Source organism: Trachurus trachurus, assembly GCF_905171665.1.
Source record: "Trachurus trachurus genome assembly, chromosome: 9".
In the NCBI taxonomy this organism is placed as follows: domain Eukaryota; kingdom Metazoa; phylum Chordata; class Actinopteri; order Carangiformes; family Carangidae; genus Trachurus; species Trachurus trachurus.
Genome location: NC_139895.1, coordinates 23,865,190 through 23,877,937, shown reverse-complemented (window position 1 = coordinate 23,877,937; position 12,748 = coordinate 23,865,190). Strand labels below are relative to the sequence as shown.

The 12,748-nt window shown below is 39.9% G+C and overlaps 2 protein-coding genes across 2 annotated transcripts; both read right to left on the bottom strand.

Annotated features, from left to right (window-relative positions):
- Window positions 1–1,719: 1,719 nt before the first annotated feature.
- On the bottom strand, window positions 1,720–6,494 carry LOC310991662 (arrestin domain-containing protein 3-like). The gene is made up of 6 exons (XM_083979505.1): window positions 6,178–6,494; window positions 6,027–6,090; window positions 5,685–5,832; window positions 4,941–5,043; window positions 4,555–4,820; window positions 1,720–4,399 (listed from the first exon to the last, which is right to left on the bottom strand). Exons 1-6 carry the CDS (start codon window positions 6,452–6,454, stop codon window positions 4,301–4,303), a joined length of 957 nt encoding a protein of 318 aa, XP_083835631.1. The 5' UTR covers window positions 6,455–6,494; the 3' UTR covers window positions 1,720–4,300.
- A 1,063-nt stretch (window positions 6,495–7,557) lies between these two features.
- LOC310990948 (arrestin domain-containing protein 3-like) lies at window positions 7,558–10,475 on the bottom strand. The gene is made up of 6 exons (XM_083978514.1): window positions 10,173–10,475; window positions 10,020–10,089; window positions 9,589–9,736; window positions 9,045–9,147; window positions 8,690–8,949; window positions 7,558–8,552 (listed from the first exon to the last, which is right to left on the bottom strand). The coding sequence occupies exons 1-6, from the start codon at window positions 10,438–10,440 to the stop codon at window positions 8,445–8,447; spliced, it is 957 nt and encodes a 318-aa protein (XP_083834640.1). The 5' UTR covers window positions 10,441–10,475; the 3' UTR covers window positions 7,558–8,444.
- Window positions 10,476–12,748: the final 2,273 nt, after the last annotated feature.

Below are 12,748 nucleotides of genomic sequence, written 5' to 3'. Positions count from 1 at the left end.
CTCTTTGACTGCCAGCCATTCTCACAGCAGCTTCCTCCAGCTTGCCAGGCATTTTCCAGCTTTTTGACTGATTTCCGTAGACCCACCATATATTATGTACTGTTACTACATACACATTCAACCCATCAAAGGAAAGATGAGGGTCTCTACTTTCCAGCAAAAAAACCTGTTTGTTTCTATCTTGTTCCAGTCTTGTGAAATTGGCGGTTGAATATAGGTTACTTTAGCCCAAAATGCCATTCTGGCACCAAAATCTTGAGAAAAAGAGGTTTTTGTGTCGGCCGTCATTTTCAGGTGGACCAGTACAATTGGCTCCTTTATATTTTGCTTTAGTGATGCCTCAACATCTGTACAGTTGTTCTCTTGTAAACAACAACTAAATCAACACTGACAAATGACTTTTGATGACAAAAAACAAAACATTTAGCTACTGACACACACTACTGCAGCCTTTTTTCTTTCTTTTCTTTGAGTTACAACTTTTTCTTTCCTTTTTTTAGTGTATGTGCGTACGTGACGTACGTGTGTGTGTGTGTGCGTGCGTGTGTGTCTGTCTGTGTGTGTGTGTGCGCGTGTGCGCGGATCAGTTCGACAGGTTTTTGTAGCCGAAAACACGGCGCATTAGATCAGATCCAGCGTCCTCTGGTCAGCAGGCAGCGGTCTCTCTCACTCTCTCTGTCTCACACACACACATCTACACACAGCCTGCAGCTCTGGCTGACGTGCCCCCTGAACTCAGCCACAGACAGTACGCTGACGCTCACAACAGACAGACACCATCTTTAGCTCTCGTCTCGTTCGCCGGCGCCGTCCGTTCCTCATCCACACTAGATCGCGGGATTTTCAAGCTGCTATCCCAGTGATTTCTCGCAAAATCTGGCGACTTTCCAAACGCTCTTGAGGACTAACGACGAGCGATCAACGGGGTTGTTGTTACTAACGTTTGTGCTTTGTATCACGGAGCTGCACGGAGCTTCGACGAGCTGCCGAGCCGCCATGAGCCCCGCCGCCGCCCCCGAAGCTCTCACCGGCGGCCAGAGTGTCACGGAGCGGCGCCGCTGCAGCAGTGTTGCCAACTTGGCGACTTTGTCGCTAAATCTGGCGACTTTCCAACCCCTCTTGGTGACTTTTTTTGTCAAAAGCGACTAGCGACAAATCTAGCGACTTTTTCCCGTGATATTACAAACGTTTCTGGACCTGAAATCACGTTATCACAGCTGTTTTCAACGAGCAGCAGCGCTGCCGCGGGCACTCACAGGTATTCAGCCTACACACAGTAGTGTCACGGAGCTGCCTCCGCTGCATTCAGGGACGCACTGCTCCACGCCACAGACATAAAGAGCGCCGCTGGCCGCCGCCGACGCCCCCCCCGCTGAGATAATGACGTCATTTAGCGACTTTTAGCGACTTTTACGACAGCCAATAGCGACTTTGCTTACTGAGGAGTTGGCAACACTGCGCTGCAGTCAGACACCCGCTCCGCTCCGTGAGGGGGGAGAAACACGCTATATTTTTTATATCTCTCAATCCAAATGTGTTTTTCTGCACTTTATTTTGATGATACAAGTCTGATCTTCACAGAGGAGTAGGGCAAGACATTCAACATGGCGTTGCAATTAAAAAACGCTAAGACGAGTTATCTCGTCTTTGGCAGACTACGCTTGGATTCGCTAAGACGAGATAACTCGTCTTTGGCAGTGAAAGAGTTAACAGGTAAGCTTAATTTGACCTTCCCTATGCACATGTCCAACTATTCAACGTTTCAGTTCTTATAACATAACATGCTCCTCTCTGACAAGGTGATTAACCACAAAAATCACAAGCGTCTGATCCACGAATCCACCATTAAATGTTCTGGTTCAATGAAAATTTGTATTTAAACATTCCTCTTCATCATGCTGTTCATATTTTGAGATGAGACCGAGACAACACATAATTGATCAACAGTACCTGGCCAATGCAAGGCTTAAAATGATGGGATGTTGTCAGAGGGAAGTTGCCACTGAGCTTAGAGTGTCACAGAGCGTCATCAGCAGGTTGCAATAGAGAGAAATGGACTTCCTTAGGCCACATGAGTTATTGAGACATTGACATTTTTTGGTGTACTGACCACTTTTGTTAGCTTTTGTTTCAATGCATTGTCTGCAATGAAGAAATTACTTCTAATGAAATGCCCTACTTTTATGATGTAATATCACTGTAGCATGAACATTTTCCATAAATGTCACATTCATAGCACACCAATAGAATGATGAATTTAAATGACACCTTACAGTCCACCTGATGGGGGAGCAATTATTATTCATTAAGTCAAAACAGCTTCTGCTGTGACAGAGTCACTCTTTAGGCAACAATATAGACACATTATTATAAGATTTACTCACAATATGATTATCGGCACACAGTTCAGTTGACTACAGGGTGGCCCGAATTTGACCACAGGAGGCACTGAGAATGGATGCTGTCAAGGTGTTAGCTCTTACTGCAAAACTGCTTTATACAGCCCATTAAACAGTCACATTAAAAAACGTTGTCATCATCATCATCATCATCATCACCTGGACCACTTTGACCTTTCCTGCACCCAAAGTTTTAATCAAGTCAGTTTATAAAATAAAAATCTTCTCTACACAGTTAACATGCAAACTGATTTGACAAGTTATCATGCTACAAGATATGATAGGAGTCGAGATGAAACAATAAAATATACATAACATTAATTGAAATATGAAATAAATGGCTTTAGCATTAAGAGGTAATAATATTCAAACTGTAACATCCCTCCTCTCATGTGTTTAGATGAAACTAAACATCTGCAATAATCTAAAAAGCAACAGTAAATACTGTAGATACAACACAGACACACACTAGGCATGGCAGTGGCAGTGTGTCTGATGGTAGTATGTTGTTTTACGGCAGTTTCTACCAAGCAAACTTGGTTCCTTTGGCCTGTTAGTTATATACAGAACTGAAGAGTCACTTTCTGTATAAACAAAGCACTGTGGTGTATACAGAAGCTGACAATACATTTCTACATATATTTTATGCTTCAATAGATCAAAATACTTGTTTAACTCTTAACAATGAGAACCTGAATTGTGTAGATTTAAGGATGACCATGGAGAGGAAGAAGGAGCAGTGTACATTTCCTCACCAATCTCTCCTAATTTGAACTGCCCATAAAAAACGAGTCCTTCGTCGCCAGTAACAGTCAATAGGCTGTTAATTGCAAGTAAGAAAGTCAAATGTGCAGTTACAGCACACATACAGAGACAGGCATCAAAATCAAACAGTAGAGATCAAAATGTGGGAAGAGATAAAATTTTGGCATTTTAAAACACTCGTGAAAACAAAGCCTGACTGGTACTGTAAATGGTTTGGTCTGTTTCTTTATTCAAAGCAGAAGTAAGCGGAATGTTTGTGTTAATATAAGTCTTAAATAGTTATATCTTCCGACAGCATTGTTTGGTCTGAAACACGGGTCTGTCAGTCACTCTGCTCTGCTGTAAGCCGAGGAGAAAACTTTCCTTGTATTCTACAACCTTTATCCAATGAGGAGAGAGAACGGCATAAAGGGGCGGTCCTCTCTGTGTGTGCAGCCAAGGGATGCGCATGAATGTGGTGGCGTAGGGACGAGGGCGGGGACTGCTAACTCCATCGGCTGACAAGAAGTTAGCCGAAACGACCGGATTGCTTACTTCTGCTTTAAGGTCTAACAGAAACACATACCAAGTTCATCTGAGCCACAGTCTGCTTCTCTCTGTGCTGCTTTTCTTACATGGGACTACACTAGGTTCATGTTAATTATGATTTTTTGGCATAGGTACACTGCAACAAGTGCTAACGTGAGTGAAGCTGTCAGACCTGATTCAGATTCTGCCCTCAAAAGACTTTTTCAAATACCTTGAAATACTATTTTTTTTTTTTTCAAAACAACAATATCCAAATTCAGCTTTCAATGCCAACATTTCATTACCATAACAAATTGGAAAAGAGGCAACTTTTAAAAACAAACAAAATAACACCATAAAAATTGGTTTTGCAGCCAGACAATGTTTTTATAAAAAGGCAGAAGTCATCCCTGATTGGGTTGGGTCAAAAATCCAGAGAAATAGCACAACGCTCTCCCAACAACAACAGTGCAAATAAAATGAAGTTGCAACAGCACAACTCCAAGGAGTGTAGTTCATTTGAATCAACAGGTAAAGTAAGTGGAGTCACATAGTGACACACGACCAAGTTGTGAGGGAGAGAGAGGGAGGAGGAAATAAATCCAGGTGAGCCCTTCTTCTATATGTACTCACAAATGAGGTTGGGGATAGATTTGTAGAGTGGGCTCACACAGTATGATGGGAAATAGAACTGAAAGATCGGGGACACACCATCCACCGAGGCTCACCTGCAGGAGACACAAGAAATGAACATAAACAGATGTGAAACTCACAGAGTCAATAATTAAAATTTGTTCCTAAATAAGTTGTTTCCGCAGTCACAGTGGATCACAAACAAATTACCCATATCACCCAGTATAAGGCTTTCCTTAGTACTACCAACCTCAATTACATATTCAACCACCAGGATGCTGCAGTTAGAGATGGAGAGTGCTGCAGATGAGGGAATAGTGAGCATGAGCTCAGTGTACACGTCAGAGGTGTGAGCGCTGATGGGCTGTCCGGTCGTTGACTCCAGAATCTTGGAACAGTTATTCTTGGCAGCACTGTTGGTGAGAGAGTATTTCTGCTTCTGCTGCAGCTTCACCTTCGGAGTAACTGTACGAGTTGTCCCGTTGCTAAACTTGCAGATTACTTTCACAGTTTCACCTGGAGGAAGAACAGACGTAGTGTCAGGAGGACAACCTTTGATCGCTTCATGCAAATGGTTATTTCTTGAGAAAGCAAGGATGGATGGATGGATGGATGGATGGATGGCTGCTTTTATACCAGGAATGAAAGCTTTCTTCTCTGTTCTGGCTGTCATATAGAGATGATTGGAGGTACAAAATAGAGAACACACTTGCGTCTGGTTGGAGCCTGCGAGAGGAGCCTGTACAGGAGAGAAAAATCAACAGATTTGATCCACTGTGTTAACAACATGATACAATATGCACCAGTGAGCTTTAACTGCACCTATAAAATGCCACCATAAACAAAGTTTCTAATGTTCTCACCACCATTTAGTTTTGTATTGGCTGCTTTTATACCTCCACCATTTTAATTGTGAATTACACAGTGAAGCAAGAGCACAAATTATGAACACATTTACTGTAAAGAATATTTCATACATATTCAGTTTCATTTCTTTTCACCATAGTGAGCTCACTCAAATCCTCCCTGGAATTAGTGTATGGCGTTACGACTCGGATTGTATTTCTACCAATTAGGGATATTTTACTTAGAACAGGACTAAAGTAGTGCATAATTATGACCTTCAGTCTAATTCTAAGTTCTCAAACATCGGTTCAGTTTTATTGTTGCATTACACATCAAAGTGGTCACGTAAAAACAAGCACTGAGACAGATAACTGCAGAGAGCTTTTGTTAATGAAAGCAGTCACACCCATAATTTTCTTGTTGGGAAAGGTCACAATATAAAGTAAACGTGGGAGGGACAAGGAAGGTTGGCAGAGCTGCTAGTTGCCCTGAAGGTCCTGGGTGAGTTATATTATCAAGTCACACATCACTCACCTGCAGCTCTGGCTGGTTCATATTAATGCGGTGCACAAAATTCAGCACCGTCTCAAATTCCTTCTTCATATGCCATGGCCTCTTGATGCCCACTGTCATATTGTAAAGTATTTTTCCATGAACTCCGCAGAAGGAGGGTGGGAAGTCTCTGCATTGACACAAAACAATTAAAAATGAAAGAAGAAACAAAGAGATCTTGATTGAAGCATGAGAGAGAGAGAAAAAATACACACAAAGTTCTGCAAAAGCTCGATGATAATACATTAAGATCAGATAAAAGCCTATAAACACACATCTGAGTTGAGAATGGACACAAGAATGGATAAAGCAGCTCATACCCACCCCACCGGCAGCTGACATGAAAACGGATACATATGCGTGCCAGGCTGAAGTGTCACGTCGGTAGCTGTGAGAGAAAGACAATAGTTAGGTTCACCATGACTTTTATTGCTAATGATTGTCAATGTTGCATCCGAACAAATATAGGGCATACTGTTGTTGGTTTGCATGAGGACGGCTTTTAAATCGAAGAGCTGCAGTTTGCAACTGTGAACCCTCCGCTGTCTCCTCCTTTTCCTTGATCCCCCTCCGCCGGTGGTCCAGTGGACATGGACCTCTCCTTTCAGATGCATTGATATTGAAGTTATCTTTGTATCTTTCGAGAGGTCGAAGGTCACATGTCCAGTTATTAGATCGCCACTGGAGACGGTATTCTTCTCATTTAAAGCGTTGAAATTTATATTGAAATTCTTGAAGGTCTCCTGAAACATCGTTAAAACCTAAGTTAAGTAAAAACACCAACAAAAACACGCGTGCGCGCGCACACACACACTCACCGCCAAGCCAAATAAACGATGAGCTACGATAAAAGACAGTGTCAACAGCAAAACTACTATCCTCCTTTGAGGAACGTTGGCTCAGTTTTCGTCAACAAAACTGCTTTACAGACCGCGCAGGCGCAGAGTGTAAGGGCCCAGCCCATATTTAAGGCGGAGCCGGAGGGCTGCGGTCCTGGGACTTGAGACACATCCTTCTGCTGTGGGAGTCACTCACAATTAGTGAATGTGCAATATGAGAAGAGTGCAGGACATTCCTGTCGAGCCATGAAAAGCTATTCAAGTTGTCTGCTCTTCAAACATTGTTTAATAACACTTAATGGTGCAACAATTGGCTACATATACTTATGCTCACGCTATTTTATTTAACTTTCTTGTAGGCCTATAAAATTAGGATTACTGTTTCTTGTCCAAATCAATGCCTCCTTTGTGAAGGACTACATTGTTCAGCTATTTTGGTGTTTTTTTCTCAGACCCACTGAGATCTTGCCATTATTGCTTTTTTTTTTTTTTTTTACTGCATTTATTGCATGTTAACTTTTAACATGACACATGTATTTTAGAATTGTATTGAACCTTTATTCATGTAGGTAGATAGAGATCAAGTTATCAACTGAACATGCACAAAAAAATATTTAAAAGCACAATTGATAGCCCAAAAAGGAATAATCTATTAGTGAGTTGAGTTTCATTCAATCAGAGTTCATTTCACATATTCAAGGTTCATTCAATATATTCAGAGTTTCATTCAATATATTCAAAAGTTCACTCAATATATTCAGAGTTTCATTCAATATGGTTCATTCCATATTCAAATATTAATTTCCTGAACGGCATGCCATAATATCAACCACATTTTTTTTAACCAATTACTGTATGTAGGTAAAGTGCTTCATGAATACAATAAATTATTTTGCAATATTGCACTAAAACATGGACCATAAAACAACTGTGAGATGAAACAATAAAAACGTTCATATTTAATATAACATGTTTCATGTGACTTTTCTAATGACATGTAGCCTATTGCATGATCATAGCACATTTTAAATGGTATTAAGTGGTAATAATATTCAAACTGTAACATCCCTACCCTCATGTTTCAGTCATCTCAGTCAGATGGTTGGATAAATGTCCTGTACTGTACATAATCCAAAGTTAACTTCACATAGATAAAACAGACACATACTAGGAACTGTATGGCAGTGTCTGATGGTTGTATGTTGTTTTAAGGCAGTTTCCACAAAGCAAACTTGTTGCACTGTTTGGCTTGTAATTCATATACTGTAGAGTCAGTTCCTATATAAGTGAGGCACTATGCTGTATATACTGTAGAAGCTGACAATACATTTAATTTCTACATTAGATGACTAGCGGCGACCCCAGGAAGACCAGCAGCGTTCTAGAGCGCAAATTTTTGAAACAACATACATTTTGAAAAAAAGAGAAAGTACCAAGGCACTCATCTTAAATAAAAATATTAAAATGTCTGAAATATAGTAAAAAAAAAGATGCTTTGATGCGTTTTGGCTGAGAGCCTTCGTCACTTCCTGACGATAAAGTTTTCAGAACAACATACATTATATTCATATGCTGCTTTCAATGCCACATTTCATTAGCACCATACATTTGAAACATATGTTTGTCAAACTAGGAAAAGTAGGCATCTTAAAAAATATAAATAAATCACAAAATTTGGTTGTCAAAACAGTCATGTCCTTGACCTGTTAAAAGGCAGAAGTCATCCCAGGTCATGGTTGAGTAAAAAATCCTGAGAAATAGCATAAGGCGCTCCCAACAACAACAACAACAACACTGCAAATGAAATGGCAACTTCACAACTCCAAGGAGTTAGTTAATTTGACCCAACAGGTAAAAGAAGTGGACACCAGACCAAGGAAATGGATCCTGGTGAGTCCTTTCTCTATATGTACTCATAAATTAGGTTGGAGATTAATTGTACAGGAGGCTCACACAGAACGATTGGAAACACAACTGCAAGGCCGGGGACACCCCACCCACTGAGGCTCACCTGCAGGAGACACAAGAAATGAACATGAACAAATGTTCAATTCAAGGAGTCCATAATTGATTTTTATTTTTGCAGTCAAACTGGATCACAAACAAATGAATCATATCTTCCAGTATCGGGCTTCCATTAGTACCAACCTTAATTTCATACTGAACCATCAGGTTCTGGCAGTTAGAGATGGAGGCCACTGCAGATGAGGGAATAGTGAGCATGATCTCAGTGTGCTCGTCAGAGGTGTAAGCGCTGATAGGCTGTCCAGTCACTGACTCTAAAGTCTCGCGAACCTGCCTCTTGGAATAGTTGATTTTGTAGACCTGTGTCTGCCGCAGCATCACATTTGGAGTAATTGTACGAGGTGACCCATTATTAACCATGCAGGTTATTTTTACAGTTTCACCTGGAGGAAGAACAGACACAGTGTCAGGAGGACAATTTTTGATAACTTCATTATCATGCATATCAGAAAAAACGATGGGTGGATGGTAACAGTACCAAGAATGAAGGCTTTCTTCTCTGTACTGGCTTTCAGTGAGACAGGATAGGAGGAGCAAAACAGAGTGCACACTGTCATTTCGTTGGAGCCTGAGAGAGGAGCCTGTACAGAAGAGACGAGTTGACAGAGTTACAGAGGTGAAGCACTGATCAACAGATTTTATCTACTGTGCTGAAAAACACAATACATGTACATTCACCCACAAACTTAAATCAAACTGCACCTTTAAATAACGTTTCTAATCTTCTCACCTTTCCTGCTTTTTAAATTGTAAATTTGCACAGTGGGGCAGTGATGTAAATTTTTCGTACATTCAGTTTCATGTATTTACTATAGTGAACTCGCGGCTGGACTACTGTGTAAAGTTACGACTTGTGTTATTATTGGTTTGGCCGATTTAATCAAGTTTAAGCAAACACCTTTGTTGCTGTTAAAGGTCACAATATAAAGTAGAGAAAACCTGTAGCAGGAACTTTGGCAGAGATGCTTCTTTGTATTTACCCTAGACATCCTTGGTGAGTTACATCATCATGCATTACCTACCTGCAGCTCAGGCTGGTCCATAATAATGCGGTTTACATAGTTCAGCCCTATCTCAAACTCCTTCTTCATATGCCAAGGCCGCTTGATGCCCACAATTATGTAATAGACTATTTGTCCAAAACGTCCATTGAAGGGGGATGGGAAGCTTCTGCGTTGATGCAAATCCATTCAAAATAAAAGGTGGAAACAAACAAGGAGAAAACCATTCAGATGAAAATGCATCAAATTCAGGCATTAACGTTATTTACACATTTTGGTTTAATCTGCTGCATTTGTTTCTCCATAGAATTTATGACAGCTACTTTATGTGTTTGGTTTCTGGAAAACCAGTGACCCCCCCTGATGAAAAAAGAATGGAGAAAGCAGCTCGTACCAGAGAATTTCTAATATTGATATCAATAGATCAATAGACTGGCTCTGCTCGTACCCACCCCTCAGGCAGCCGACTCGAAAACGGGAACATGTGTGCGCCGGGCTGTAGTGTCACAAAGTCGTCGGTAGCTGTGAGAAAAAGACAACAGTTAGGTTGACAATGTGTTGATAATAATAGTTGTTGCATCCAAACAAATTCAACGGGTACATACTGCTGGCTTGCACGAGGACATGCTCTAAGTCGAAGAAGTCCACTTTGGCTGGCTGATACTTTCGCCGTTGCGTTCCCAAGTTCCCCGTATTGCCCTTCGGCTGGAGATTGACCTCTCCTTTCACATGCATCGATATAGAATAAATCTTTGTCTCTTTCGTTAGGTCGAAGGACACATGTCCAGTTACTGGATCGCCGCTGGAGAAAGTATTCCTGTCATTTAAAGCGTTGACATTTATGTTGAAATTCTTGAAGATCTCCTCAAACATAGTTGGCCTAATTTTGTACACGCCCGTACGGTAGACGTTCTAATATTGAGAAGGACTTTGTGAATAATGAAATATAACACGGTAACAGCCTATAGCTCGCTTGCCAGAACTCCACCCAAACCAAAGACAAGATGCTAAACATCCGTTATATATGTCCTTTCACAATAAAAGTCTCACAATTGCTGCTCTCAGCCAGACGTCCCAGGTTAGTGAATATCAGCACACTGGTTTTCTTGGGGTGAGAACCAGCGGAATAACAAAGAGGAGACTGCTCTCATCAAGGAAATTAAGATGATGGTGTTGGCATTGCTCCATAATAAGGCTAAAAAGATTACATCAGAGTGTTTTCTGTGCTGTAGGAAGCCAAGAGGAATCTGGTGGAGTCAGTCAAGTAGCAGATCTTTGTCTTCATCTCCATCATTATTATCATCTTCATCTTCATCATCATCATCATCATCATCATCATCATCATCATCATCATCATCATCATCATCATCACCTGGAGCACTTTGACCCTTAATGCACCCAAACCTCTAATCAAGTCAGGTTATAGATCTAAACCTCTCTACACAGTTTAATTAGTTTAGAGTTAGAAGACTTGATAGAAGTCAAACATATTTAACCCTTTGATGCACAACATGGGTCTAAATAGACCCGAGTGAGTTTTTTTGTGCTATATTGCGAAAAATTTATTTCATCATATAGAATTCCAGGTATTCCTCAATTAACTTGTTTTTGATCATAATACATCCTTATTTTATTTTTTACTTTTTCACTTTTTTAATAAAAACACATTTTGTATCACTACCCCTCTAATGCGCAACATGGGTCTAAAATGACCCACATTCATTTCCAATGTGATTTCATGCTGAGTGATAGTTTCTTTGCTGTAACTTTTGAAATCTATCTATTTTATGATTGAATGTTCCAAGTATTATTTAATATCTTGTTGTTTATTAGTGGGGTCATTATTTCCATTTTTCATTTCTTACTTGTGAACAAAAATGAACAAAAATGTCTCAGTGAGTGGACCAGTTGAAAAAACAAGTATAGCAAGAATACTTTGATTTTAGCATTCCCTCACTATCTATACCAACAACAGACCATTGTTTCCTTGATTACAATAATGACTAGTCATTACTTGTCCTTTTCCCCCCATTTATAGCTCTGTTGACATATTCTACTGTGGTCAACAGCTAGCCATAGTTTATTCTATCTGAGTAGGCTATTTCAATGTTATATCTTTCAAATCACTGCACAGTATTTATCATTTTCTTCAGTAAATATTCTTTTTTAAGCACATATAATCATATTTACTTGTTTTACAATTATTCCAATTTACCTAAAGAAACATTTGATGACTCATTAAAGATAACTGTGCATAATTGATAAGGTTTTAGTTACCTTGAATAAGTAGCTACATTACTTGTCATAAAGGGAAATATCTTAATATTAGCAAGTTAGCTAACTGTTAACATGATGACATGTTCTAGCTGGTGTCTACAATAGAATAATATTCTATTGTAGACACCAGCTAGAACATGTCAACAGCTACCTAGCTAGCTAGCTGGTGACATGTTCTACTGCAGTTAACTAATACAGTAGAATGTAGATGTCAACTGCTAGCTAGCTAACTGGTCCACTCTCAGAGACTTTTTGTCTATTTGTTCATAAAATAAGAAAGTAAAAATGGAAATAACACCCTGTACTAATTAAAAACAAGATATTCAAATGATACTTGGAGGATTCAATCATAAAATATATTGATTTTAAAAGATACCACAAAGAAACACTCACCCAGCATGAATTCACATGGAAAATGAATGCGGGTCATTTTAGACCCATGTTGCGCATTAGAGGGGGTGTGCATATGTTGTGCATCAAAGGGTTAAGATTACATTTGTCAAATTACTTTTCTAATGACACGTAGAGTACATCAATGCATGATCCTGATACATTTTTAAATGGTGTTGTTAAGTGTTAATAATATTCAAACTGTAACATTCCTCCCCTCACATTTCAGTTAACTTGGTCAACTGGTGAAACTGGATGAATGTCCTGTAAACATCTGCAATAATCCAAGATTGACAGTAGGCTACATAGATAAAGAAAATAGACACACACTAAGAACTGTATGGCAGTGTGTCTGATAGTAATTTGTTGTTTTAAGGCAGTTTCTACAAAGCAAACTTTGTGCCGTTTGGCTTGTAATTAATATACCGAGGAGGCACTTGTACTGCACTTGCAGATCAACGCGTGTTGTAAAACACGTATACCAAGTCCATCTGAGCCACAGTCTGCTTCTTTA